Source organism: Oryza brachyantha, chromosome 5 (assembly GCF_000231095.2).
Source record: "Oryza brachyantha chromosome 5, ObraRS2, whole genome shotgun sequence".
NCBI lineage: Eukaryota > Viridiplantae > Streptophyta > Magnoliopsida > Poales > Poaceae > Oryza > Oryza brachyantha.
This window is the reverse complement of record NC_023167.2, coordinates 15,450,601-15,478,584: the sequence shown is the minus strand read 5'-3', so window position 1 is coordinate 15,478,584 and position 27,984 is coordinate 15,450,601. Positions and strand designations below refer to the sequence as shown.

At 41.7% G+C, this 27,984-nt stretch overlaps 3 protein-coding genes across 6 annotated transcripts; 2 read left to right on the top strand and 1 right to left on the bottom strand.

Moving 5' to 3' along the window:
• Window positions 1-2,878: 2,878 nt before the first annotated feature.
• Window positions 2,879-5,240, top strand: LOC102722218 (EPIDERMAL PATTERNING FACTOR-like protein 2). Of its 3 annotated transcripts, none has more exons than XM_040524707.1 (4): window positions 2,879-3,045; window positions 3,152-3,330; window positions 3,658-3,707; window positions 4,998-5,240. In XM_040524707.1, exons 1-4 carry the CDS (start codon window positions 2,912-2,914, stop codon window positions 5,025-5,027), a joined length of 393 nt encoding a protein of 130 aa, XP_040380641.1. In that variant the 5' UTR covers window positions 2,879-2,911; the 3' UTR covers window positions 5,028-5,240. The 3 variants fall into 3 exon arrangements, with proteins under 3 accessions (XP_040380641.1, XP_040380639.1, XP_040380640.1); XM_040524705.1 differs by having other exon boundaries at window positions 4,137-5,240; XM_040524706.1 differs by having other exon boundaries at window positions 2,921-2,977; window positions 4,137-5,240.
• A 4,127-nt stretch (window positions 5,241-9,367) lies between these two features.
• LOC102721932 (CBL-interacting protein kinase 28) lies at window positions 9,368-12,124 on the top strand. 2 transcript variants are annotated; one of them, XM_015837869.1, is made up of 3 exons: window positions 9,368-9,687; window positions 10,005-10,953; window positions 11,086-12,123. In XM_015837869.1, the coding sequence occupies exons 2-3, from the start codon at window positions 10,128-10,130 to the stop codon at window positions 11,415-11,417; spliced, it is 1,158 nt and encodes a 385-aa protein (XP_015693355.1). In that variant the 5' UTR covers window positions 9,368-9,687; window positions 10,005-10,127; the 3' UTR covers window positions 11,418-12,123. The 2 variants fall into 2 exon arrangements, with proteins under 2 accessions (XP_015693355.1, XP_015693354.1); XM_015837868.1 differs by having other exon boundaries at window positions 10,005-12,124.
• An 8,311-nt stretch (window positions 12,125-20,435) lies between these two features.
• Window positions 20,436-23,118, bottom strand: LOC102721650 (WEB family protein At2g38370-like). Its single transcript, XM_040524689.1, has 2 exons — window positions 22,825-23,118; window positions 20,436-22,013 (listed from the first exon to the last, which is right to left on the bottom strand). The coding sequence occupies exons 1-2, from the start codon at window positions 23,020-23,022 to the stop codon at window positions 20,535-20,537; spliced, it is 1,677 nt and encodes a 558-aa protein (XP_040380623.1). The 5' UTR covers window positions 23,023-23,118; the 3' UTR covers window positions 20,436-20,534.
• Between the last annotated feature and the right edge of the window lie 4,866 nt (window positions 23,119-27,984).

Below are 27,984 nucleotides of genomic sequence, written 5' to 3'. Positions count from 1 at the left end.
CCCAATTATTTGGGCATTGATGCCATTGCATGCTGAGTGCCTCCATGGGGGTTGTTCACTGGTCAGGCTCAGATCCTTATGGTCGGTCCGAAAAATGGAGCCACGGCCAGTTAGCTGATGAAATGGCAGGTCACTTGATGTGATGGATGCAAAGCCTCGCCGGTGCAAGCTAGGTGTGTGCTACGGTAGCCATGTTCACGGTAAGTTCTGTAATAGCGAACAATAATGTATTTACTTGAAGGCTTGAAGCATCCAAACTATGAAACTAACCAAAGATTCACACATGCATTACGCAGAGTGACAGCGCTTTTAAGTCAAATCGGAAAACGTGCTTGCCTGTGAAAGTGTCGATCAGTAGGTAAAAGCTCTTAAAGGTTCTTGACATCGGCAAATGCTGCGTCGCCAAAACGATGGTCCAAATCTATCGCTGTCTCTGCACCAGATCTGCGTGTCGGAGAGGCCAAGCAGACAGGCCCCACGGTCGGGGAGGGATCAAGATTCCACGATCGAAAACACAAGCCACTCTTTGACTAGCATGCATTAGCACATTGACACACAAAAATGAGAAAACCTAGAGACTACTAGTACTTGATCCATAGCATGTTTCTCCAGTGCGCCGTGATTAGGTGAACTGATTCAGGGCATAATTAATCTCGTGCAGGAATCTTTAGGCAAATCGAACAGCTGCAGAAACACTTGACCACAAAAAACGAAGACAAGACCTTACCTTGGCCCCGTCGAGTCCTCATCTCGTGTGTTTGTCTGGACCACTAAAATGACCATTGCGTTTGCGTAAGTCCGATAGGTACCACAGCGTTTGTGTGCACACATGCAACAACGTGGTCCTCTTAGCTAGTTCCTGCCGTCCTTGTTAACCCACGGAAGGCAAAAGTAACAGGGACAAGCGAAGAAAGAAAGAGAGCGAACAAGGCAGGTAGGTGCTATAAATTACTTTCTTCGTTCTATATTAAAAGTAATTTTACAGTCCAACAAAAAACAATAAAAAATATCTCAAGATACCGGTACCTTAAGGTATTTTTTATTTTGATCAGAGCAAATCTCATATGATAATATTTTCTAGGTTTATCTAGATTTATCTATGTATCAATATATATGTCTAAATTTATTAGCGCACAAATAAATCTAGATAAGATAAAAAAAATCTAATAATTTGAAACAGAGGGAATAGTTATCTGACATCGAACTATCTTATGTGGGTTGTTTCAAATAAAAACATGCTTGGAGGATAGGTTGTAGAGCATTGGGTCGGCATCGAAAATTTGAGCTTTGAGATGGATTACTATGGAGGTGCCACACATAGTAATATTTCTACATGACCATGTTATGAATTTGGAGAATGGGAATAAAAATAACATGGCGTTGAGCTAGAGGTCATGAAGAGAATAAGTTTGACCATGAATTTGAAGGGTGTACTAAATAGGAGGTAAGACCGTAAGAGTACTTCAATTTGGTGATCTATGCCCTAAAGTACACTGCATTGACATTTTAGGTAGCGTCGAATTAAGAAGCCTTGACTCATATGGCTTTAGGTAACGAAAACAAGAATGATGACGGGTTAACCTAGGATGGTGGATTATCATAGGAATGCTAAGGTTATATTTGGATTGAAAGAGAACAGAAGAAAAGCGAAACGAACCTAGAAAACTGTAGGGATATTACTCTAGCACTCCCCACATTTCATCGCAAGAACACGGGAAAATTAATTAATTCGAGGAGAGTTTCACTTATTTCTTTTCCTACACACCTAACCATGCAAGGTGATGAGAAAGAGTGTCATAGAGAGTAAGGATACTCAAAATTTGAATGATAGGTAAGGGTGAAATTATATACGGTGGAAATTGACCAACCGAGTATCGTTTATGTAAATAGTAATTTTATAATCCTTGAGAAGGTACAGGAGATACCAAAATTTGAGCGTAAATTTTGTTATCTCCTAGTATTTAAGATATCAAAATTTACATAGAAAAAAGTGGTATCTCTTGATACCTTCTCAGAGACCGTAAAATTACTCTTATGTAAATGTGTTATCCTTTACTATTTCTAGCTATATATAAGATATTTCTAATTTACTAAGTTTCCACTAAACAGTTTATTTTATAAACCCGAAAGTTGAAAATTACAGAACAGACAAAAAAAACATTTTGATTTTAATAATATTGTTTCCGATTGATCATTTTATCTCAGATAAGAAGTGAACTCAGCGTATCTAAACTGATTCGGCGCTTTTATAGCGGAACTTGTCCACCTAGGTTTAAGTCCTAGACTTTACATGGCTAACATGAGGTTAGGCTTCTTGGGGCAGAACCTACTCAAACTTAAACTGTCGATAGCGAGGGTTTACGGTGACTTCGTTGATCATGAAATATGCGGAACAAGTTGTCGTAGCTGTTAATAGGAGTAGGACGACGTGCATATTTACGTACATAATAGTGAGGGTGCATGCAACGCTTTGGAATATTTAACTAAGTCTTCATTTGAGAACAATAACAAGTCGATCAGTCTTCTACGCGAACGTTGGACCCTGCAGACAATCGTTTGTCCCGATCTCTAGCTTAAACGACAACATGCCAACCAATTAGCAACACACTATGCACTTAATGCTGATCAAACGGGATTACATGAGTACATCAACAGCATAAGCAGACGCAAGAACAAGCGACGCGCGCGCACAGGCCGGGCCACTCTGGATGCGTTTCGAGAACAAGAAAACAAGCGTGACTGCGTGAGAGACCGTGATCAGCGGGGTACTTTGGTGAACGACTGAATTCATGAAAACGCTGCTACCCTACGCCGTACTTTGTGTTGCTCCGATATTAAATTTGGCCCGCTTCTCGGGGACTTGGATGGAGCGGGTATATTAGCTCAGCGGGGAGCTGCACTCCCAGTCGTGATGCAGCTACAGTCGCCGAGAGCAAGACGAAGGCGGCCGGCGCACGCACCCACAGCACGGTCGCACGTACGTCGCCCTCGTCTCCGTGTCTTCTTCCTCCCCCCGCCCCTGCAAACCGAACAGCCAGCCAGCCGGTCGGCATTTTTTTGCTAATCTCTCTTCCTTCCGCCGGCGGCCGGACAGTAGCTAAGCTCATTACTCCAGAGGGCGTCGAGCTTATATAGCGTTTGCTGCTAGCAGTTGTGTGACGCCGAGCAGCGGCATGGGGTCGAAGAACCGGCCGGGGAGGTGGATCGGCGGCGGATCCAAGCTCGCCGTCGCATGTCTCGCGGCGGTTGCGGTGACCTGGCTGCAGCTGTGCTGCCGCTCCGGCTGCTTCGCTGCGAGCGGCGGCGGGGACGAAGTGCGCCGTTTCCCCGGTAAGCAGCAGTGCCAAGCTGTAGCTAGCACTTGAAGCTAGCTAGCTTAGCTCTGATTCTTGGCAAGCTCTTACTCTCTGCGTGCAAATATTCTGTACTACGTACAAAGTGGGTTCTTTGGTGTACCTCCTTTCATTCTTCCTCTCGTCTGGCTGCGAATCGGCGGATTTCAAGATCTGAGAGAGTGAGTGGAGAACCACAAGGATATGTTTGATGACTTAAGATGCTTGTGCTGCTGTTGCTGCACAGAACTCTAGTTTCTTTTAGCACGTTTTGATGCTACGACTACGAGGCGTTAACTCGTTTCAGTTTCCTCTCGTTGAACAGATCATTTCGGTAGGCTGGACGGAGCAGGAGCCCATTCCGGTGACCTTCTGGTGAGTTCTGCGTCTCTCCTCGCACAAGAGTTTTCCCCTTTCTCTCAAAGTAGAAAACCACCGTGTCAGTATCCTCGCGGCCTGCCTAGCTAGGCATCTTGCACTGTGCTGCGCTAGTTGTTTTGACGCCAGCAGCTGACTAGCTGATGGTACTTGAGTACACTACATGCTGACGAGTCAAACCACACGAACTCAAGTTGCAAACAGATCGGAGTAGATGCGCTCATGCGCACGCAGGAGTCTTAACGGTAGTTCCTGCACAAGGCCCCGCCGTCGTCGCTGGTAGCTCCACAACGTACGCTCAACACGAGCGCCGCGGCGGCGCGTCCCGGCCGGCTGCCCACGACGGCGCCACCGGCGATGCCTTACGTACGGAGTCGTGACTAATGAGTACAACTGAGTACTGGTTAATTGGGGGTGTGCATGCAGGAGGAGGAGGGTGGTGGCCACCACGCCGGGCGTCGCCTGCTGTCGGGAGGGCCAGGGTCGCACCCGCCGCGGTGCACGTCCAAGTGCGGCAGCTGCAGCCCGTGCTCCCCGGTGCACGTGTCCGTCCCGCCGGGCGTGCTGGTCACCACGGAGTACTACCCCGAGGCGTGGCGCTGCAAGTGCCGCAACCGCCTCTACATGCCGTGACAATCACAACACCCACCCACCGTTCGCGGGTGGCATGCATCGCCCGTTCGTCGCGCACACACTCGCGGCGCCCGTCGCGTGCGCCGTCTCGATCGCAACCGCAGGTAGGTGAACCGAACCGACCATCCGCCGCGCGCTGAGGCTGAGCGAGCTGCTTGGCCCGGGCAGCATGGCTGCATGCGCGCGTGACGGATGGCGCACGGGGCCGGGGCCTGGGCCGGGGAGCGGCCCTGCGTGGCTGTGGCAGTGGTGGGCTACTGTCGCAATGGCTTTTGGTTGGACCTACCACGAGGGCGATGGCGCAGGCCGCGCAGAGGAGGAGGTGAGGAAAGCTGCTGCCCCAGGCGCCTCTTCATGTGATCGCTGCGCATATCATTCTTGGCTAGCTAGTAGCACCTCGCTTCCTGGTGAAAATACTAATACTACCGAGTACATTTCTGTGTCATTCTGATGCATCTCTCCGTTTTTTTAGCTGCATGATACGGAAGTTTGCGTTCTTAGGACACCACGAGAATGTGATTTGGCCAAAGAGCATATTAGAAAAAATGTTAATTAGCCACTCGATATCGGTGATATTATTTTATAGTTTTTATTTATTTTAGAGAGAAAATACGATGAAAGTATCAGAATACCATTGTCTCTTTCGTATCGAAGAAGCAGCATGACAACGAGAACAAGCTCTGAAAGGAGGAGGTAAGGAGGCTCGGCGAGATCCATGCAGTGGATGTAGAGGAGGACAAGCAAGAGCTGCTCTTTGTATTCAGCATCATCGTCATCTCAAGAATATTATTTTGGTACTTTCATCATGTTCTCTCTCCAAATGAACGAAAATTATAAAATAATATCATTGGTGTATAGTGCATATTACTTTTTTGCGGTGCCCTTTGACTGAGTGACTGTTTGGATCCAGAGACTTTTTTTTCCCTTGTCACATCGAATATTTGGACGTTAATTAAAAGTATTAAATATAAACTGATAACAAAACTAATCACATAAATAAATGCTATTTCATTAGACAAATTTTTTAAACCTAATTAATCCACTATTAGAAAATGTTTACTGTAGCATCACATTCGCTAATCATGGACTAATTAGGTTTAGTAGATTCGTCTCGCGAAATAGTCCAGAATATAAGGTGGATTTTATTAATAGTCTATATTTAATACTTGTAATTAGTATCAATCATTCGATGTGACAGGGAAAAAAAATCCAAACACCCCCTGAGACACGATCTTGTGGTATTTTTTAGCAAATAACTCAAACTTCGAGTGGCAAATTTTGGCCTTATTTTTTTTCCTCCTAGTTATCTCCCGCTGCTGTGCCGGGTAACAGATCAAGTGTATATACATATATCCAGGTACTCATCTATAACAAGATTCACCCTGTCTTCCGATGGTGTCATGTCGCCATATTTGAACCGTGCATAGGGAAAAAAGAAAAACACGCACATAACCCTAACCCTCGTGACGCGACATGTTCTGCAGCCGTGCAGCAGGCAGCGCAGCACAGCACAGCACAGCAGCAGATATTTGGTGCGTTGCTGGTGAGTTTTCACAGTCACAACACATGGATGGATGGATGCACACACGCACGCACGTACGGTTAACCTGCGGGGAGGGGCAGCGCGTGTGTGTGGCTGCGTGCGCTCCCGAGTTTATTACCACCTCTCCCGAAGCGGTAAAACCCAGGCGAACTCACGCTCCCACAGTGGCGCTCTCTGTTCATGGACCTAACCCCGGTGGCGGCCGACCCGTCCAACCATCAACAGTGTAGACGAATAGTCACGGCCTGATGACACCATGCCTGATTTTATGCATTCACCAACAGTGTGATTGTGCAGTGTTCTTCCACATTTTTTTTTCTTCTTTTTTTTCCCTTTTGGAGAGGACGCCCATACACAGTGACAGCCTGTCCTTAGTGACTTGTGATTCTGGCTACTAAATGGGCCTGAACATGGCCTCACTATGTGGGCCTTTTGATCTGATCATTAGATGGGCCGGTTGGTGGTGACACATGTTTTGGCTCGGAATTAAATATAATTAAATATATAATCATAGACACACTAAGAAATTAATATTTAAAATAATCCAGATTAAATGATATAAATGATTAAAAGGGTAGATGAAACAACATAAAAATGGTCATACATGGCTGAGGTGAAATAATTGCACCAAAGTATTCACAACGTGAATAAAAATATTTAATATACATGTGGTGTATATATGTATATATATATATACACGTACGTACGTATACGTATATCTATGTGTATATGTGTGTGTGCATATATATATATATATATATATATATATATATATATATATATATATATATATATATATATATATATATATATCTCGTCGCGTCACGAAATCATAATATTTAACCGTGGGTGATATCATGCCAACATGCAATGATAAAAATGGGGAAAATACGTGGACCGTATAATATTTATTCCAACGGTAATCCAATAAATAAATCTTTTATATATGTGTAGATTAGCTGTTGTGAAATAAAGAAATGCTCCATGTGTTTATCAGTACTAAACAAAATATGTGAGACTATAATTAGACTAAAGGAAACTCATCATACGACTGTTCAATCATGATTGACATTTTGTAAACTCTTTAGGCCTTCGAGTCGTCTTGTAACTTTCTTTTATTAATGAAATTATACTGTGGGGCTCCCTCACTGTCTTTTGATCAAAAAATATGCGAGATTCTAATATAATGCATACGTGTGTCTCATTAAAATTAATTAGCGCATACAAAATAAATCGACTATTCATTCACACACACACATATTATCATTGACTTGAGGACAAGAAATAAATACATCGAAAGGACAAGAAATAAAAATATATATATTACATATACAAGCTCAGCTCAATAACTAAAAAATTAATAAAAGGGTGTGTTTTTGTGTTAGTTAATATTTAAACTAAACATAATAATAGGAGGAACACGTGCATCTAGTGAGAAAATAGTCTCACTCCCTTTTCCATTTAATTAGTAAAACCATGAAAAAAAATAGACATAGAAAGGACCAAGTCCTCACGGTTCACCACCATGCATTCATAATAAACCATTGAAAATTAAAAGGGCCACTTGTTACCCAAATAAAGGCACAGGCAAGTCAATCCCACTCTCTCCACTTCCTCCATGTATGCATGATTTACACATTGAGTAAAAAAGAAAGAGAAGTTTCAAATAAAGCATGCATTTATGCAGTCAAACCCACTATGACATAATACTGCCTACGCACATAGCAAAAAAAAAAAAAAAGAAACTCTAAGTTCTCTACTCTTTCACTATAAATAGAGGTCCAAAATGAGAAGAGAGGAAGAAGGCTGAGAGGGGCTTGGTACGCTGCTGCAGTTTTCCCACAGGATACAACAACATACTGCCGCAAGCTTGCTGCTCTGCTAGTCTAGCTACTCTGCCATTTCTCTTCATCTTTGCTTTGTCGTTCCAAACAGGAGGGAGGCATTGGTGAACTGCCGCCGACAAGGCAGTGAACATGTAAAATGCTAACGCCTCCTCGACGCTCCATGAAAATCAAGAAACTTGACACCCTCTTGGTTCCTGCCTTCTCCTAATTTTCGTCTCTTGCAAAGCAAGAGCATATCAAGGTCTCATTTGTAGGTTTGGTCTTTTGATATAAATCACAATGAGATATACGAAGATCTTAATCTTTAACTTGGTCTTTTGATGCAACGTCATAGACTTTGTTGACTTGGTTTGTTGATACGAGATCACGAACAAGTATTGAAATTATGATTCCTCAAGTTAATGAAATATATAATCACCGAACTCCGTGCACGGGTTCGCTCATCATAAATACCTGCTATGAGTCATAATGAAAAGAAACAACACCAAAAGTCATGTTAAAATAATACAAAATATATAATCGCTGGACTCCGCGCACGGGTTCACTCATCATGAATACCTGTCATGAGTCATAATGAAAAAAAACAACACCAAAAATCAAGTTAATTAAAATAAATAATAAAATATATAATCGATGTACTCCGCACATGAGTTCACTTGTCACGAATACCTGCCATGAGATAATAAAAAAAAATAACACAAAAAATCATGTCAAAATAATGTAACGGAACATATGATCGCCGCACTACGTGCATGGGTTCAATCACTACGAATACCTGCTTTGAGTTGCGAAAGAGTATTCATAAATTGATCACTTCATTTTATAATAAGAATGGATAGATAGATAAGATTAATCAACTTAAACATTTCCCCTTTATGAGAAATAAAACTATATACATAGCATAAATAACTTTACTTCGACATCTATATATTTCACATCTACCTATTTGAAGGGTTAGATTGGCGACCACACATGCTGTAGTAAAAATAAAAGTGAGATATTATAAATTCATAACAATGTCGCGATAATTGACTATCGGAATAAATGAAAATCTATTTCGCTTACCTAGCACGATGTCGTGGCGTGTTGTTAATACATGTGTTAAATAATTGTTCCAATTATGTGATATGCTTCTAATGGCATGTATTAATCATACCGCCGCCAAAATAAGTTTGCGCCTATAACTTAAAGAAAATATATATTAAACTGATCATGCCATCCATAGGTGCGGCTACTGTAGAACCCGCAAGTAAAAAATACTGCTATACGCATGCATGCTTGGCTCAACGACAGTAGCAGCTCTAGGATAAATTATACTTTTTTAGCTTTATAGCATCCATTTAATTTTTTCTTTATTATTTATGTTGCAATTCTTAATCATAGGTTTTCTCCTCAGAGACATAATTAACATGATTTCTATATAAATGTATGAATTCTTGAAGTAATGGACTCACACTTCTGATTTTATTTATTTATTTATTCCTACCATTTTAAATTAATTGAATGGTCTCAAACGATTGGCAGAAAATAGACCCTACCGTAGCACCGTCCCGATTTTCCCATCATCATTTGGGTCAATGGAGCCCATCGACATCGCATGAGTTGGTGAGATGCACAAATGCCCAAAAGCGGAGGGGCCAATCTAGAAAAAAGTCTGCAACGGCACCGCACCGCCTCGTCTCGTCGTCCCCACATTGCCGCAGCGAACGCTCGACGCCAACCGACAGGGATAGGTACGCGGAGCGGTGGAGGGAGCAGATCCACCACGCCGAAAGCGAGCCCAAGCCCCTCGTCTAGCGGGCAGGCGATCCGCCGTGTAATGCAGGGCGCGAGGGCGTCCGTGTCGAGCGTGCTACCGACTAGAATCGCCCTTTGCTTGTCGCACGACCGGGATCGAATCGAATGGGACCAATCCTCTCGGAGCTAGGATCTGGTTCGATCGGCAGCTGATTAGGTGAGAATAATTTGGTTATGAATTCTTCAATGCTGGATTTGAGGAGCGATCTGTTGTGAGTTGGTGCCGATTGGGAACTCATTTTCCCTTTCGTCATGTCGTTAGTGATTTGAAGACCAATGTACTGCAAGATGCTATAAGATTCGATGAATGTTTTAGAATTGGATGCCATTGCTCCACAACAAAATATATCGAAGTGTCTTAAAAATGTCTTCTTGATGTTCCCTGACCCGGTTCATGTAATACTACTTGCGATGCAACCATTTGCGTTATAGATGTGGGACTAATCCGCCATTCTTGGCCTATTCATTTTGCAGGTAACATCTAGGTAGTAAAGACTAAAAGACTGAAAGTGATTCACCTGAGAATGCAGAGATATGTGTCTGTCAGTATTACTCTGTAGATAGACCTATTTTGAATTTGGGCGTGGTGCTGATATAATGGAAGAGAGAAGTGTGTTGATGCAACGGTATGAAATTGGGAGACAATTAGGACAAGGGACCTTTGGAAAGGTTTACTATGCCCGTAATCTTAGTTCTGGTCAGTCTGTTGCAATAAAGATGATCGATAAGGAGAAGATCTTGAAAGTTGGTCTCATGGGGCAGATAAAGAGGGAGATATCAATAATGAGATTGGTAAGGCATCCAAATATTCTGCAGCTTTTTGAGGTAATGGCTACCAAGAGCAAGATTTACTTTGTTCTAGAGTATGCTAAGGGTGGTGAACTTTTCCACAAAATTTCCAAGGCAAAGCTCAATGAGGAGGCCGTGAGAAAATATTTTCAACAGATGATCTCTGCTGTGGACTATTGCCACAGTCGAGGTGTTTATCATCGTGACTTGAAGCCAGAAAACTTACTGCTGGATGAGAATGAAACCCTTAAGGTCTCTGACTTTGGATTAAGTGCCTTGGCCGAGTCAAGGCGCCAAGATGGTCTTCTCCATACCGCATGCGGAACACCAGCTTATGTTGCTCCAGAAGTGCTTAATAGGAAAGGCTACACTGGCTCAAAGGCAGATGTGTGGTCTTGTGGAGTGATTCTCTTTGTGCTTGTGGCCAATTATCTTCCTTTCCATGAGAGAAATCTCATAGAAATGTATAGGAAGATTGCAAAGGCTGATTACAAATGCCCTCGTTATTTTTCGGCTGAGTTGAAGGAACTCCTTTATGGAATCCTTGATCCCGATCCTAGTACTAGGATGTCTATCTCAAGGATAAAGAGAAGTGCTTGGTACAGACAACTCATCTCTATATCTGCACTGAAAGGTGAAATTGGAAAGAGTTGTACAAGTGAATCTCCTTTTTCTGACCCAACAACCTGTATTGGTTCTCAAATAAATCAAGAACCATCGAATCTGCAAAACTTGAATGCATTTGACATCATTTCTCTCTCTACAGGATTTGATTTATCAGGTTTATTTGGTGAAAGGTATGGCCAAAGAGAAGCGCGATTTACATCCAGACATCCATCAGCGACCGTACTTGTGAAGCTGAAAGGACTGGCTAAACGCTTGAAGCTCAAAGTTACAAAAACTGACAATAGAGTGCTTAAATTGGCCACAACAAAGGAAGGAAGGAAGGGTATACTTGAGGTTGATGCAGAGGTTTTTGAGGTTGCTCCTTCTTTTCTCTTAGCTGAGTTGAAGAAGACCAATGGAGACACATTGGAGTATCAAAAGTTGATAAAAGAGGATATTAAGCCATCACTTAAGGATGTTATTTGGACATGACAAGGTGATCACCAGTAGTCATAGCATGCAGCAGCATGCACCTCTGTCACGAACTCACCATCACCGCTACAGAAAAGACACGACTAACTATGAATGTTTTTCCCCTCCATTTCCATCATAAACCATGCTGTAATGTCAATAAAATCTAAGGCAGCATGTGTAGCAACAGCCATAGCCAAGTTCAGAAGAGCGTTTTGTCCTATTAACATTGGCATATGTTAGAGATTTTTCTATAGTTCTTACATAAATGAGTAATATGGAAATCGTGATTTCCAATGTTTCTTTCTTGGCCATTTTTACCCTAGAAGGCATGTACACTTGTACAATAGTACTACTGTATACTTGCATATGTTGCCCAATTCTGAGCACTATAAAATGTGCTCTACCGAAGTGTTGGGGCCTGTCAAGACAGGAAACTCTACCGAGTTGTTAAATGATGAATGACAGTCCAATATAGTGAAGCACAGCAGCAATCAAGGCTACCAAACATCAAGATTAGTTGTCCTGTTGTGGACAAAGCTTGTGTAATCTCACCACTTGTGTTGATCAAATGTGCTCAGCATGGCCATTACTTTGCATAGGCTTGTAGTTTATGGACTACGTGGAAATTGTAGTGAACATTGCGGCCACCTATGTAGGAAAACAGCAAAGGTGACCAAATGTTTGATATTGTGCTATGTTGGTCTTTTCTCAGCAGAGTGGTTGGTGACACTCTTCTTATTCCACAAGTAGAATTTCCCGGTCTTGGTCGCGGTTACAAGATGCATATTTTTCCTGCCTCGCCGGTCAAATAGGCGAAGAACATAGAAATTACAGTAAGGACGCATAAATGAAATCAAGGGGAAAGCTGGCAAGGGCCATTAAGTCTACTCCACAGCTGCTAAGTAGACATCATTTCATTTGGTGAAGATAATAGAGACCTCGGTGGTGATTATTTGAATTTTAAAAAGAAAAATAAAACTGCATATTTATAAACGAAAAATAATTTATGAATAAAAATTATATATGAGTGGTCTTGTATATCTAAAAGCAGGGGCTGAAAAATAAAATATGATAAAAAGTTTCAAAATCGTCTTTAATTCTAAGGTTGAAAATTCAAAGTTTGTCTGGTAAGAACAAAATAATGGAGAAGACGAGTCTTCACTTCAGCTCACCTGTGCTGCAGAACGAGGTAAATAATTTATATACAAACTTTATTATTTAGTTCTCAACGCAAAACTGAGAAAACCTTTCATGCAGGGCGCCAAAATGGGTGTAAGAGCTCTGTTACTTCGCTCAGCCATCACCTGCTGTTTCTTTCAGATTTCGGGAAGACGTAGGAGATTTGCCCGTCCTTGCATTAAGAAGGAATATTTCTTAGAAATTTCCTTGCACGCCATTGGCATAGACAGGTTAATGATACGCACTTTGTCACATAATATAATTATTTTTAGTATTTAAATTTTATCTTAAAATATACATATTTTTAACACTATTTACCGTACTAATTATCCTATCATTCATTTTCAGTTTAAGAGTCTTCTTATTTTATTTTCACCTACTCTCCTGCTCATATCTATTCATCATTTATTAAAGAGCACCATATTATTTTCTTCTTGATTTTAATCTTTGCTAAACAACAACACAACCTAAATTCTTATATTTTAGAACGAGCATGGGTGCAGGTGTACATCTATCACAACCATGGAGGCATGCATTTGAATATACTGGCCTGTCTGGACGAATGCTGCAAGGAACATCATCATCAACGGAGGTCAGGAGCCCAAATACTTAGCCAATATAATAAACCAAGGTGGAATTTCAATAAATTGAATAGGCAGATTGGCAGAACACCGTTTTGAAATAATATTTTGAATCAGTGGTAAATGTGCTATTGTTCCTAAATTTGTAGAGGAAAAAAAGGAAAAACGCGCTGGTTTGAACAACACCATTGCGATGCATATTTTTGATATAACCATTTGTATGAAGTGTGCGTGCCAACGCAAAAATAGCCCATATAACTAAGGCCGCGTTCGGCCAAATGGACATAAGTTAACTTATGCTTGCCACGCAAAACGTAGTAATAGATTAGTACATAATTAATTAATTATTAAAAAATATAAAATAGATTAATATGATTTTTTAAAACAACTTTCCTATAAAAAATTTTTACAAAAAATACACCGTTTAGTAGTTCGGAAAGCGTGTGCATGAAAAACGAGATTGGATAAGTTAACTTACGGGGGGCAAAGAACGCGTCCTAAGAAATTAACTAAATTACACCTAAGTAGATATATTTCTAGATATAACTTGATTGATTGGTAAGCTATAGCTAGTACTCTTGTTTCGCTCAGAACTTTACAACAATATTATGTCAAAATTGGAAAAAAAAGTAAACTTAAAACAATTATTAACGATGTGTAAATAATACAAGAACATGGTCTTAAGAAATTGATAGTTTAGCTCCATCTTTGCTTGCTCCCTGCCGTTATCACCAATTCTGGTATAATTTTCTCGAACGCGCAAAAGGTTTGCACGTCAATATATTAGCCAATTCTTGTATAATCGATTTAAGAAGTTAATAATCATGTTATGTTATTGAACTCTAATTGCACGTACAAGAAGCTCCAACGGTAATACGGTTATAGAGTTTCTTATTTACTTTCATAAGAAAGAAATAAATACATTTTTTCTTAATTGTCTTTTGGCATATGTCATTACTACAACAATAGTATATATGCATATTTAATCATGGTTTACATACATCATACAAGTCATATACTGAAATATATATTTTACAAGTTGTTGCACCAGATTATACCTACCTCATAGGTTCATGTATCATGGTATAGTTTACTAACAATTTATATATGTGTTCTTAAACATCTAAAATTAAATACTAAAAAATAAATTACGATAAAATATCATAAAATCAACTCAAAATATAAGTTAAAAAATTTAAAATTTAGACTTACAAACATAAGCGGAATAAAAAGACGGGTGAAAGTAAAGGTGTAAGTGGGTCGGCCCGCCAACCCGCTTATAGGTCAATTAAACGGGTTGGCGGGCTTGCCCACTTACACCCCCTAGGTGAAAGGCAGCAGAATCATCCATCTCCGCAGATTTGCCATTTCGATCGTTTGTTCCCGGCTGTTTCTCTGAAGCTTCCCGCGCCACACGATCGCCTTTGAATCTTTGATACGAACCCCTCTCTATATACGAGAGATCTCGTTGGTGTCTTCACGAACACGGCAAAAACTATCGAGCATCAATGGAGAACGAGGCACAGCTCCTCCCGCAGGCTCACCCACCTCGCCGGGAGCCGCAGCACAACGACCCACAAGTGGAACGAGCCACCGCCTTCGGCAAGGAGGTCATCGGGATCACCGGCTCCGCCATCGTCGCCGGCGTCTCCGGCTACAAGGACATCGCCAAGGGCGTCAGCCTGCTGTTCAAGGCCGGCGGCTTCTCGCTGCTCATCACGTTCGTGTTGGCGGTGGTGTTGATGCACTTCCAGATGCACCTGCCGCCCGGCGCCCTCCACAGCCGGTGCACCGACCTCTCGACGGCGGTGCTCGTCTCGCTCACCAGCGTGTTGCTAGTTGCGACTAACGGGATGTTCGTGGCGCTCATGAACAAGGACGACACGACGGTGGTCGTGATCCTTGTGCTCCCCGTCGTGCTCGTGCTTGGCATGCTCGCTGGAGCCGACATGCCGCCGGGGGACGCGGCGGCGGTGGCGCAGGATGAGGCTTACGAGGAGACGATGAAGAGCAACGGGGAGCTCGCGTCGTTCGGCGCCACGGCGGCGTTCGCCATAGAGGCGGCCCTCATCCTTGGTTACCTCAAGAACCCCTTGCCCGACGGCTGCGGCAGCTCGGCGCCGCAGGTCGACCTCGCCGTGGCGTCCTTCGCCTCGACGGTGTCCGTGCTCGCCATGACGGTCACCGCGCTGCCCGTGCGCACCCTGTTCCCGTCCGCCAAGGCACGCCTCGTCGCGGTGGTCGGCCAACTGAAGTGCGCGATGCTCGCCGCGCTGATCTCGACGGCCATGATCCTCGCCGTCGAGTTCTTGCAGTGGTGGTTCATGCTCTCCCTCCTCCCGGAGGCCATCGCCATCGCACTCAACGTCACCATCATGGCGTGGACCGAAGGCAGAGCCGCCGCCGCCGCCACCACCATCGACGGCGCCGACGAGGCGGAGGCGGCGGCGGGGGGCACGAGAGAGAGGACGGTCAAGGTGTTCCGGAACGTGGCGACCATGAGCTTCACTCTCATGGCGTGCACGTACGCCGTGTACCAAGGTCAGAAGAAGTACGACGTGTACCTGCGAGCGGCCATGCTCGTCATGCTGGCCGCCGTCGTGTCGAGCCTGAGGCAGATGCTGCGGCCGTTCGAGCTGGACCTTCCGAGGGCGAGGGGCTGGTGCGCGGCGGCCGTCGGCGCGGTCTCGCTCGTCTTCCCCGGCCTCGCGTTGGTGTTCGCCGTCCCTTTGCTTGTAAAAATCTTTGTACGTTTACTTCGGGCACGTTAATATCAACACCTGTAAATATCTCTGACTTCGGGTACATTTTAGCAATCTCCGTTTTTTCTGTGGGATTTGCTATTCAATACACCGTTAATTTCTTGGTTTATCATTCTTGTCATCGAATCTAACACAACTATTTGATCATGAGGCTCAAAACGGCCAGCCTTTCTTCAGCGGATTTGTTGATAACCGAGGTATTACAGACAAAAACCAGGGCTCATATCTTTTCTCTTTTGCTTTTGCTTTTAAAATTTAAATTTTTAATCTTAAATTTAAAGTTAACTAGCAGTTTGGCCCGCGCATTTGCGCGGCTAGATTTAAGTCATTTTTATGTTTTACTCTTATATCTTTTGATCTTTAAACTATAAAACATGTTATTTACCTGTAAGCTAAACTATATTTGTAAATAAACTCTTTTCGATATAATATTTAATTTATAATTCAAATTTTAGATAATTCTAAATTGTATTTATACGTTGGCTCTTTCTCTTAATTTTACTTATTTTTAACCGGAGTTTTAGATGTTTTCAATTTGTATTCATAGATGAACTCTTCCCTCAATTTCAATTATTTTCATATTTTTAACCCATAATTTGGATTTTCTAAACTGTATTTACACATAAACTATTTTATATTATTTTTTATTTTTAATTATGAGATTGGATTTCTAATCGGATCTATATGTTTCTAAATTGTATTTATAGAAGTTTAAATTTTTAATCCGAAATTTGGATTTTTATAAACTGCATCTACACATGGACTTTTTATATTATTCTATATACCCCAATACTTTAGACTTGGTACGATCTAACGGCTATAATCTTTTTTCATTAACATTTTATTTCTTTTTCTATGATTCAATATATTTTCATTTTAGATTTTTCATTATTTTCCTCGAGAATTTATCTATTCGCTGGCTTGGCCTTGTTGCAACTACAGTCGTCCTATCTAGTGCTTTCTACGGCTGAGGAGGCAATCAATATGCTTTTAGATGGAGGCATTAGTCACAACCCAATTAGATTTTCTAAAACAGACATAGACTCTAATACGGACTGTATGATCAATAATTAGATTTATTTGCTTTTCTTTTATATGACAAATCTAGACCGTATGATCTAGATTTAGTTTATATTTAAGTTTTATGTACTTTGGTTATTCAAAGTCTAAAAACATAATATTGTTTACTTCACTTTGTTGTTCATTTTAATTCTATTTAATATTTAAATAGATAATTCTTTTATATTTGAAATTCTATTTTTACATATATTGTTCTTTCACTAATATATTTTTTATTGATTTTTGTTGTATTTCTATGTTAACTTGTTCGAGCGACTAGAACATTAACAAAACGTACTCCGTATTAAGGCTATAGAGTTGTCACTTGTCCGGTGATTAGCCAAGGAGTCATGAGTCAGGACATGATGTTTATTTTGTTGTTGATGGCGTGTCGCCGGAATGGCTCGTACTTTTTTCTATCTGCTGCCTTCCGATTGGAAACGATACTTATTTGATTACTTCTACAACTATTGACATAAAATTTTCTATCTATATCTGCTATTTAATCTTGACCGTTATAATCTGGACCCATCATGATCTAACAGTGTATATTTTTTCATTTTCTCCGATTAATCTACACCGTTATAATCTGGACCCACCATGATCTAACGGTTCATATTTTTTATTTTTCTTCGATTAACGTGAGAATTTCTAGCCTCTAGAGCGAACGTGGAGCCTTCTTTTCGGGCTGTTTTTATATTATAATAGATAGATAGATAGATAGATAGATAGATAGATAGATAGATAGATAGATAGATAGATTTTGAGAATTTTTTTATTATAGTTTATTTTAAACACTTTGTTTTTAGATCATATATATATGTTTTATTTATAAATTAATTTTTATTTGTAAATATAATGTTTGTCTTTTTCATGAAAAAAACCAAACAATAACCTATCCAGTAAAATCCAAACAAACATTACCCAAAAAAAAAAACTTGAATTACAGAGGCACCAGCACAACACGGCGGCGAGTCTGAACTCTAAAGGCTCTTTTAGCACTATAGCAGGCGAAAAGGGAAGTAGGAGAACACAGTGACAGGATGATGCTAAACACGCCAGAGTTGGACGCACTCATCACTCACCAGTCGCAAGGAATTAAGCTGCAGCGATGGTGGACTTGCCGGCAGATTCTTCACCATCAGACGCCGGCGGCAGCGGCTCGATCGATCCATGGCCGTCGCCAAGATGCCAACCGGTACTTTCACCTTTGCAAATCCGCTTTCTATATCTGATCCCAGAAACCAATTCGCTTCATTCCGCTATATATAATATGAACTCTCCTACGTATGACGACATGACGTTGACGTGAACACGGATACTTTGTTACTTTAGACTGAAGTTGATTGATCGGTACTGCCGTACTAAGTACTGTCATTTACCGGTAATGACCTGGAACTTTCATTGGTGTTTCTCAGAGAACTCATCCTCTGGCAAATGCGGAAAAGAACCTTTCATCAAATTGAAATTTAAGAAAGTGAAAAAAAAACGCGGTTTATAGACCGCTAAGGAAATAAGGATGATTGGTGTAGATTTATTTTGTAATAATATCAGTGGTATGAAGAAATTGATACATATAGTTAATATAGTTAGAAGTCATTAGAAGACGGTGACTGCGCTATCAACACACCCTGCTGACCATATAAAATCCTACTACCCCGTCCCATACCATATTAAGTTTATTTTTTTAAGTTCTCCGACTTTTCGTCTTATTTAATTTTTTTACGATTAATATTTTTATTGTTATTAGATGGTAAAAATATGAATGATAATTTATACATGATTATTTTTTAAGTTTTTATATAATTTTTTAAATAAGATGAATGGTTAAACTATAGACACAGAATCAATAAACGAAGGTATTATGAAACGAAGGAAGGTAGTACGCACCAATAGATCACATACATGGATTGAAAGTACAACATGTTGGCTTTTTTCTAATCAATACATAGTCACAAAAAGGTTTACGATATTTAGGGGTCACCAACCACAGCTTGACCTATCAAGATGGGTTCTCAGAATCAAAATTAGCTAGCGGAGCCGATTTTGGTAGATTAGGGATAATGTTCATCTTGCTAGCGGAATTGAAGATTTATGGGATAGACCCATAAAAGAGTTAAAACGCACATCGAAGGCTTACATCACAACCCTAAAAAATGAGGAACACTCTCGTCGTGAGGACAAATGGTTTACATCATAAACTTATGAAGATGGATGAACTAGGGCAAAATGTGCAGGTAAACTGAAAAATAATGATTCAATTGGTTAACTGGATTAATTGTTAATTGTGATGTTGGTCTAGAGGGATGTTAGCTCAAATCGGACATAGCCCTTACGAAGGGGTTTGTCTTATAGATCAATTAGACTCGATCGCCGTTAGTTAACATAGAAATGACTTTTTTGTTGTTGTTGTTATATTGCTAAAAGCTAAAAATGTTTGATGTATAAATTATTTGGATCATGAAAAACAATAAGGATAAATTATTAAATACTTTTTATGAATTTTAGAAAAAAATGAAACATAATTTCATTAAAAATGCAAAATATTTATTGTAAAAAAAATCAACTTCTGCATCAAGTTTGAAAATTAATTTTCAATGAATATATAGCGAATAAAGATTAATTGTAAAAAACATAGAGGATGAAATTATTTTATCACAAAATTAAAATTAAAAACATATTAAAACTTTTTAAATAAATTTCAAACATCTTCCCAGAAATTTAAACATAAATAACATATAGTTTTAGTTCTGAATTTTCTGGTGAAACCAATGTATCAATTTAATCAAAATTTTAAATTTTGTTCTTCAAGTTTGGCATTAAATGATTCTATCCCTTTTATTTTAGTATAAGTTATATTTATGTGAGAATTTATAGAGTAGATTGCAAATAAGTATGAGAAATAGATAATATATTCATTTTAGACATAAATAATTGTCAACTGATGGTCAACTAATAAAAATGAGTATAGCAAGTATCGAGATAAAAACTCATAGGCATGCAAGGAATGAGGTAAAATTCAGCGATACAGTACGGATTGAGTATATTTTTATGAGATTTGCTTCGATCCAATAAAAACACCTTAAGATACCTATACCTCATGATACCAAATCATTTTCAATCATTGAATCTAACAATATCTATTCTGTTTAGCTAGATCCAATGATAAAAAATAATTTAGTCACGTAAGGTATCGATAACTCGAGATACTTTTTGTTGGACGGGAGGTACTTAGAAATTTTCTCGTTTATCATATTTGCATCTTGCATCCTCCGAAAGAGCAAGAAAATGAAACTCAGTACTACTGATCAGAGTTATCCTTCCTCCTATTGTTAAATGTTTTCATGCATGTGTGCTATCTAGCTTTGACCCACCACCATAGCAGCCCACACCCAACATAGCCCATTATTTCTCCTCTCTTTTTTACTCTTCTATCAACTATTCTGGGCGTCACAATAACACTAAATAATTACACATGCTGATTATTCATAAGTCTGTGCTACTATTACACACTAACGACACATTGATCCAGGAAAAAAAAAAGAAAGGTGTAACTAATATACAGCCTTGGTGCTGAAGCTGCCATGGGTGCAGGAGGAGGTGCCGGCGGCGGGCTGCCTCTTCCTGCGCCTGTGCTTGGCGAGGAGCAGCGCGTACACGACGAACCCGAGCCTCCTCCTCCTGGGGTAGAACTGCCTGCGCGAAGCGCCACCGCCGTGATCGATCCTCAGCGGCGAGAGGGCGTCGTACTTCTGGCTCAGTATCTGCCCCAGCGACACCTTCTTCTTGGCGGCCCCCGTCTTCCCGGCGACCTCGAGCTCCCGGTGGTCCAGCTTCATGCTCAGGATCTGCCCGATGGACATTGCCTTGGTGCTCTTCGGCGCGGCCGTCACCAGGCTCAGGCCGTTCACGTCGTAGATACCGGAGCCTGCTCTCCGGTGAGCCACCACCGCCGTCGCTGCGGTCTTGAATTTGACGGAGCTGTTGCTAGAGGGTCGCCAGTTCTGGATGATTTGCTCGGATCGCAGCCTTCGAAGTGATTCTTCGGCTGTGAGCTTCGCTTTGTTCGCGGATTCCTCCCTCTTTAGTGCCTCCTCCAGAGCCCTCCTGCTGGTCTCAACAGCGGCCATTGCCTCCTCTACTCTTTCCAAGAGTTCGAGCTTGCCATGGTTTGCTTGATCAAGCTCTTGCATTGCTGCATCGATTTTCTTCCTAGAGGTGGCGTCTGCTTCTTCTGCCTTTTGCACCAGCACCGAGTGTTCTTCGGCAGAAAGCGTGACATCAGATGCCGTAGTGGCCTCGTCCTGCCCATTGCTCAAGTTCTTTCTCTCTGCAAGAGCAAGAGCTTCTCCGCGCTTTGAGGCCTCCTTCAATTTTTCAGCCATGACAATCCTGAATTGTAGTGTCTTTGTCCTGGACTTCGTGTGCTCAATTGTGGCAGTTAATTCTCCAATCTCATATTTCGAGTCCTCCGCAATCTTCCTGTGTTTCTCTTTATCTGAATTTAACTGTTTCATCTTCAGCCAGATATCAGAAGGTTCAAGAGTAGGTTTTGGGGCTTTTGCTGATTGTAATTGTGCAACGGCTCTGTCTAAGTCTGCTTCAAGTGATGAAGCCTTCGCTTTATTTAACTGTAACCTCTCACGAGTTTTTTCAAGCGATCTTTTCTCTTCATCTATCTGGCTCTTAATCATCTTGACAGTATCCATGTTCAGGTATGCCTTTGCCTGATTCAGCATGATCAATGTGGTTAGTGGAGACTGACTTGCTTTCGCGCTCTCGGTCGGCTGCTCAGTATGGTCACTGCATTTCCGTTCAGTATCAGGGAGTGGATGCACCTTCACTGCATCGTTGTGACCTTTTGCTGAAGCTCCACCCTCTGATGTTGCCTTCTCTATCTGTAACTTCAGGTTGTCAGCAACCTGCTTTGTTGCCTGTAATTCTTTCAAAACCTTAAACGTTTCTTTCTCCTTGACAAAAAGTTCCATCTCCAGCTTCACAGTCTGCTCCTCAACTTTCATAAGCTCTAGCTCCTGAAAGAAAAAATGCCATCACAGCAAGCACAGTAAATGTCTATATTCAGGCAAACAGAAATATTTTATGGAGAGCAATGAATGTATAGAAGAAGAGCAACAATTTCTAGCAGTGAGAATCATGTCGATGTCACAAACAACCAACAATGCTACTACAAACATAAAATTCAGACACTAGTTTGAGCACACTATGCAGAGATTTTGTTCTGTAATGTCGAATAGATGCCCATAATTCGATCTGGAAAGGCGATGCGAAAACCTGTTTCACCTACTGGTAGTAATTAAACCATCGGCATCAAGATCCAGTGGCTGTGGCCCTTATTGCCTCTCAATGTCGGGCCGAGCAGGTTGCATATCTACCGGTACTAAATGTGATGATGCACTTGGCTCCTTTCCGCTCGTAATCGAGCCCCAGCCCCCACAATGTCACAACAACCAGTGCTCGAACCACTCCACCGAAAAGGAAGCATTTTTAGGACTGCAAATGTGATGACTGATGTCCTCACCCAAATTTAATGCAAACCTGACGGTGCTTTGATACTCGAAACAACGTCGGCGAGTGCAAACTGGACGGGAATACAAGAACCACCCCAAGCTGCCACGATCAATTCGTTTCTAATTAGATTTCTCGAAGCAAATGGCTCGAGAAATGAAGCGCCTTGGAACGAAAAAGGAGATAAAGATGGCGAGCGTTGCTGTCGTCGTCGCAGCGTGAGCAGAAGCAAAAAAAGCGGCCACTCTCACTCGGATGGACTAGGCGAGATACCGGCAGGGCAGAGGTAGCTGGGAGGGAGGGAGGGATGTGACTGACCTCCGGCCGGAGTTGCAGGGGCGGCGGCGGCGGCTGGGGATGCCGCCAGGGGGAGACGGCGGCGCCGCCGAACAGGTCGACGGCCTGCCGCACGGACTCAAAGGGGGACGACGTGTCCACCTCGCCACGGCCGCGCGCCCGCATTGGCATTGCCCCCGGCGCGGCGACGGCGTGCTGCGCGGGCGCTACCTCCGCCATGGCGGCCGGCGCGGTGGAGGCGCCGTGATGGGCAGCGAGAGGAGAGGGGAGGAGGGGAAGTGGTGGGGGGGCGGCGGCCCGTGAACGCTGCGCGGCGCGGCCCTGCCGTTTTCCTGTCCGTAGCGAGCGCGAGCGCCTTTTGAGCTTTTGCGAAAGCGCGGCCTGGGGCGCCGTAAAATAGTCATTTGCGATGGTGCGCGGTGCGCCGGGGATGAGATGAAAAGGTGGGTGGGTGCTGCGCTGCTGCTGCGGGCGGGCCGCGTCTTGCACCCCGGTAAAAAATTGGCCGTGAATCGTACGTGATGCCGTATAATAATCCATCCGAATCCAGAGGGCAGAGGTGAAAGACGTGTCTCGCCGGGGTGGATGGATCTTCGATGGGTTGTCTCGCTCTCGCCGGCTCGGTGCAGTCGCCAGGATGATTTTAGTTCCAAAAATCTTAAATTAGGTATATTTGTCGGTAATCATTGCGTAAGGTTTATGGAAGCAAGAATTGGGACAAATAAAGTAGACGATACCTATACTGAGTTGGATAAAGTGAAGAATATTTTAGGCTTTTAAAAATAAATTTATTTTAAGATAGTGAGTATAATATAGGAGTAATAGTGAAATCTCGTAATTGACTGGTTAAATAGCATATGCTTTACACGATAATATAATTCATCTAAAAGTAAAAAAAAATCAATATTTTGCTAGTCATTATTTATTTGTTAACTTTAACTGATCGTCTGTTCTGAAAAAATTATTATGTATGCCTAAAATAAGTTATATTAATGACGTGTGATGCACAAATATATAACCATATAACTTTTATTAATTATCAATTAATTGTTTAATTGACAGTAATGGGCAACAAGTGACAAGTAAATAGAGATGATTAGAAGAATTCTTTAATCTAACTTTAATATTTTGGAACAGACTTAATAAAATGTTCTTACAGTCACTATGCTCCTCCGGTTCACAAATTGAAGTGCGGAAATGTCAATCTTCTTAAATTGAATGCTCCTAATGATTATCTTACCGAGATCATGTTGCGCAACATGAAATGTCGGCGAGATAAAAACGAAATCTTAAAACAGCCCGTCCTGTGATTCATCGTACTGCAGTGCCGGGTACAATAGTACATCACATTAATAAATACTATTACCCAAAAATATTAATAAATATACTATCACTGTGGTGTAGTAGTATAAAATTGTGTAATCTTGAGGTGGCGAAATCCACAATCTCTAATGCTCCTCTGCACGCGCGCCCTCGCGAGAACGACGTGTCCTATGCGCTGTTACACTAATCTAAAGCCAAAAGCAGCATAGCTAAGGGGCTGTTTTAGTTCCAAGAATTTTCACTCAAAAACATCACATCGAATCTTTAAACACATAAATAAAATATTAAATATAGATAAAATAAAAAACTAATTGCACAGTTACGTGAGAAATCGTGAGACAAATCTTTTGAGTCTAATTAATACATGATTAGCCATAAATGCTACAGTAACCAACATGGACTAATTAGACTCAAAAGATTCACCTCGTGGTTTTCACGTCAGCCGTGAAATTCATTTTTTTATTCGTGTCCGAAAACCCCTTTCGACATCCGATCAAACGTCTGATGTAATATGACAAATTTTCATTTCGCCGACTAAACCTAAATACTAGAACAGAGCCTGACAGTGGGGCCCACTGCGCTCCCAAAAGGCTGGCGGGCCCACCTGCCAGACCGCATCACGTGAGAGGAGGGGGTCAAAGGTGGGCCCCTTAACTGGAATCTGGCTCCATGCATGCATGTCGGTGGCTCCATCGCTCCATATGGCTTTGTCAGTTTCTACTACGAGCCCTGCATCATCATGCACTGCAAAGGTAGCAATGGTGGGGTTAATCTAGGGGTTAATAATCTATCGCTTTTATAATTCTTTTGTTACCTCTACTCCAGTCTCCAGTGCACTTAGATCTGATTCCCTTTTTTCCCTGTAGACTCGTACTGTAACAAGTTGATAGCAGCGACAATGTATGAACAGTACCCATTTGGCACAATTCAGCTATAGCACCTTCTGTTACCTCCGTTTGTAAAAATTAAGGGAATATCAATTATCATTTCACAAAAATACGGTAGGCGTGAGAGAATAAAAATAGTTCTCCTCTTTGTCACGTCGTAAGACGTTTTGGCTATATCTAAAATTATTTATTAGTCAAAGCATATTGTTTTTATATATGTCAAGTTTCATTAACATATATATAAATCTAACAAATGTTAGAAAGTCTTACGCTATGAAATGAGGTAATATAAAAGTTGATCGATATAGGGTAGAGTGATAGTTAAAGAATAGCATAAAATTTTGATTGATTGAAAATAAAGTATTATCTCATGACCATAAAACCTTTTACTGGCACAAATTTAATGACAAAATACTTTATATTTTATCCCAGAACGAGTAATTACCTTGTGCTTTGAAGTTTCTAAGGGCATAATCAATACACTTACCCTTATTAAGTACTCCCTTCATCAATCTTTGATCAGCGTATAAACAAAAAGGAAAAATCCAAGATTGATCGGCGTATAAGCTGGGAGCCCGCTTTTTCCTCGAGCAGTGCCGTGTTGCATGCTGCATGCCGTTTGCTGTGGCCATACACAAGCGTTTCTTTGGTGCATGGTGCATTCAATGCTATATCTATAGCGCTGTAAATTGTTTTCCTTGATCTCGGTGCTAGAAACTTATGCGCTGATCAAAGATGGACAGAGGGAGTAGTATTAGAGGAGAGATAACATGCCACGTAGCTAACACAATCTCTTTCATAATGCAAAGTTGCTTAAATGGTGTCTTTGTGCATTAACACCTATTAATTTCTATTGTAGTACTCATATTTTCATAGTTTATGAAGAAGACCAAAATTTTACGTTACACACCATAAAAATATTTTTTCTCCCTGTCATGTCATCGCCCTCTCCACCTCTATGGACTTTGTCACCTATTATCTCCCACTCCTTTCATGGTCCCAACGCCCCCACCTATCGGAACCCCTTATTTCCTCTTCCCCGAGCCAACACGCCTCCTTCCTCCACCCCTAGTTAACGGATATGGTTGTGGGTTGCCAAATCTGGCTAAAGTCCGACCAACGAGCTCGGAGGCAGCAAACTTGATGTCAACTCCAGCAGCCAGTGAGCCCGAAGATGGAAAACTCGGTGGTGGAGATTGAGCTAGCTTGGCGTGTGCCGACGACCTTCGTGATGGGGAAGATCAAGGATGGCTCAAGTGAGCTTCTGACATAGAAACCTCTCTCTAGAGCTCGGTGATAGCGACAACATCATTCACATGAAGGTCATCGATGACTACAGCTTTATCCTTGAAGCCTGGTAGGTACAATAACAGGCTATAAGCTAACTATAAGTATATTTTAAAAAGATAAAAGTGAAAAGAGAAGAGATTTTGGCTACTAATTTACAGCCAGTTATATACGGGCTCTAAAACAAAATGTGTGTATGACATGTAGGATCATGTATTAATGTTTTATAAGTAAGTATTATAAATTGACTATTAGATTAAATTATAGCTAGCAGTCAGCTCTATACTATATTAAACTTGCTCTTACCTAGGTTTGCGTCGACGGTCGACACTTTCCTTTCCTCCCTCCTGCTTCCTTGGCCTATATGGTCAGTGCCTTTTTACAGGGCACGGACACGTGCGCCTCACGGTTCACACCATCTCCGATGTTGAGAGTTAAGGTGTGAAATGTGAACCGTGAGGCGGTGCATTAGAGCGGACAATGGTGCGTTTAGGTTTAGAACCACACACCACCTAAACGCCTAGCTATCTCCGCTCTACTGCACCGCACCATTGTCCGGCCGGGAGAAGGCTGCATCTGTAAAAAAAAAAGGACCGGAGGCTCTCGCTGTCGCGCATTGGAAACCTCTTCTCCGGGTCATTTTCGTCTCGCTGCGCCTGCAGAAGACAAGGAGAGGCAAGGCCAGATCATGGCATGCCAGTGTAGCGCAACGGTCCCACCTACCCGTGAAGCCGTGGCCGTGATGATGGGACTTCTTCGTCACTGTCTCACTGCCTCTGTACTACCCCTCTTCTCGATATTTTACCCGTTTGTACTAGAACACCGGTACTCTGTAATTTATTTTGATCGCTATATATCAAATGGAGCGTCGATCAACCATTGCCGGTATCGTAATCATGGGATAGGGAATACTAGCATATCTACGCTACACTATACCGTATGTACGGACAAGCAGTAATAACTAGTAGTGTAGTGCCCTCGTGCTGGCATGCACGATGCATGTGTTTTGGATTTGTTAGTCATGCTGTCTGCACTGCATGCATTCATGTAAACCTGTCATTTTGTCACAGGGGACAGCATGCAACTACGCTAGGGTGAGCCTACTCTGTTTACCGAAGGCAGTATCCCTGTACAGATTACAGCCTCGTCGTTGGAATGTTCCAAACATAAGCGAAACCGTGTATTAACGATTAAAACATAATTATGAACAAAACTTTTATATATATGTTTTTACGATTTAAAAATAAAGATTAAAAAATAAACAAATAAAACTCTAAAATTGACTCTAAATTTAAATTTAAAACTGTATTTTTAGCTTATAAACATAATCATAAGCTCATGGCGGAGGCGACGACAATGGATTGGGCCTCCGTTAGGACATTAGTCCATCAGCTGGGAAACTTTTGGGCCATAGTTAATTAGCTCCCCGGCTTGTAGATACAGGACTCTTTTTAAGTCCCAAGGCCTGTTTTGGGATCCAACTAAACGTGGGCTATCCTGGTGGGGACTAGGCCTCATTGTGGGCTGTACATAGGCCAGGTTGGACCGTGTTGCCCTTAAAACGCCACCAACCAAGCCATTTCACTCTCGGTTTCTATTGTATTTTCTGTGTCAATCTTTGCATCTTACTAGTACCTTACCACGAATTTACAACAGAATAAATATGCTGATCAGGACGTGATGA

What these genes read in the sequence shown, in the direction of transcription:
- LOC102722218 (XM_040524705.1), top strand. Translation starts at nt 2,912, where the DNA reads ATGCAGCTACAGTCGCCGAGAGCAAGACGAAGGCGGCCGGCGCACGCA. An exon ending in ACCGAACAGCCAGCCAGCCG is followed by an intron (nt 3,046 to 3,151) that starts GTCGGCATTTTT and finishes TGCTGCTAGCAG; the next exon opens with TTGTGTGACGCCGAGCAGCG. An exon ending in CGAAGTGCGCCGTTTCCCCG is followed by an intron (nt 3,331 to 3,657) that starts GTAAGCAGCAGT and finishes CTCGTTGAACAG; the next exon opens with ATCATTTCGGTAGGCTGGAC.
- LOC102721932 (XM_015837868.1), top strand. Translation starts at nt 10,128, where the DNA reads ATGGAAGAGAGAAGTGTGTTGATGCAACGGTATGAAATTGGGAGACAA.
- LOC102721650 (XM_040524689.1), bottom strand. Translation starts at nt 23,022, where the DNA reads ATGGCGGAGGTAGCGCCCGCGCAGCACGCCGTCGCCGCGCCGGGGGCA. An exon ending in CCCTGCAACTCCGGCCGGAG is followed by an intron (nt 22,014 to 22,824) that starts GTCAGTCACATC and finishes TTTTTCTTTCAG; the next exon opens with GAGCTAGAGCTTATGAAAGT.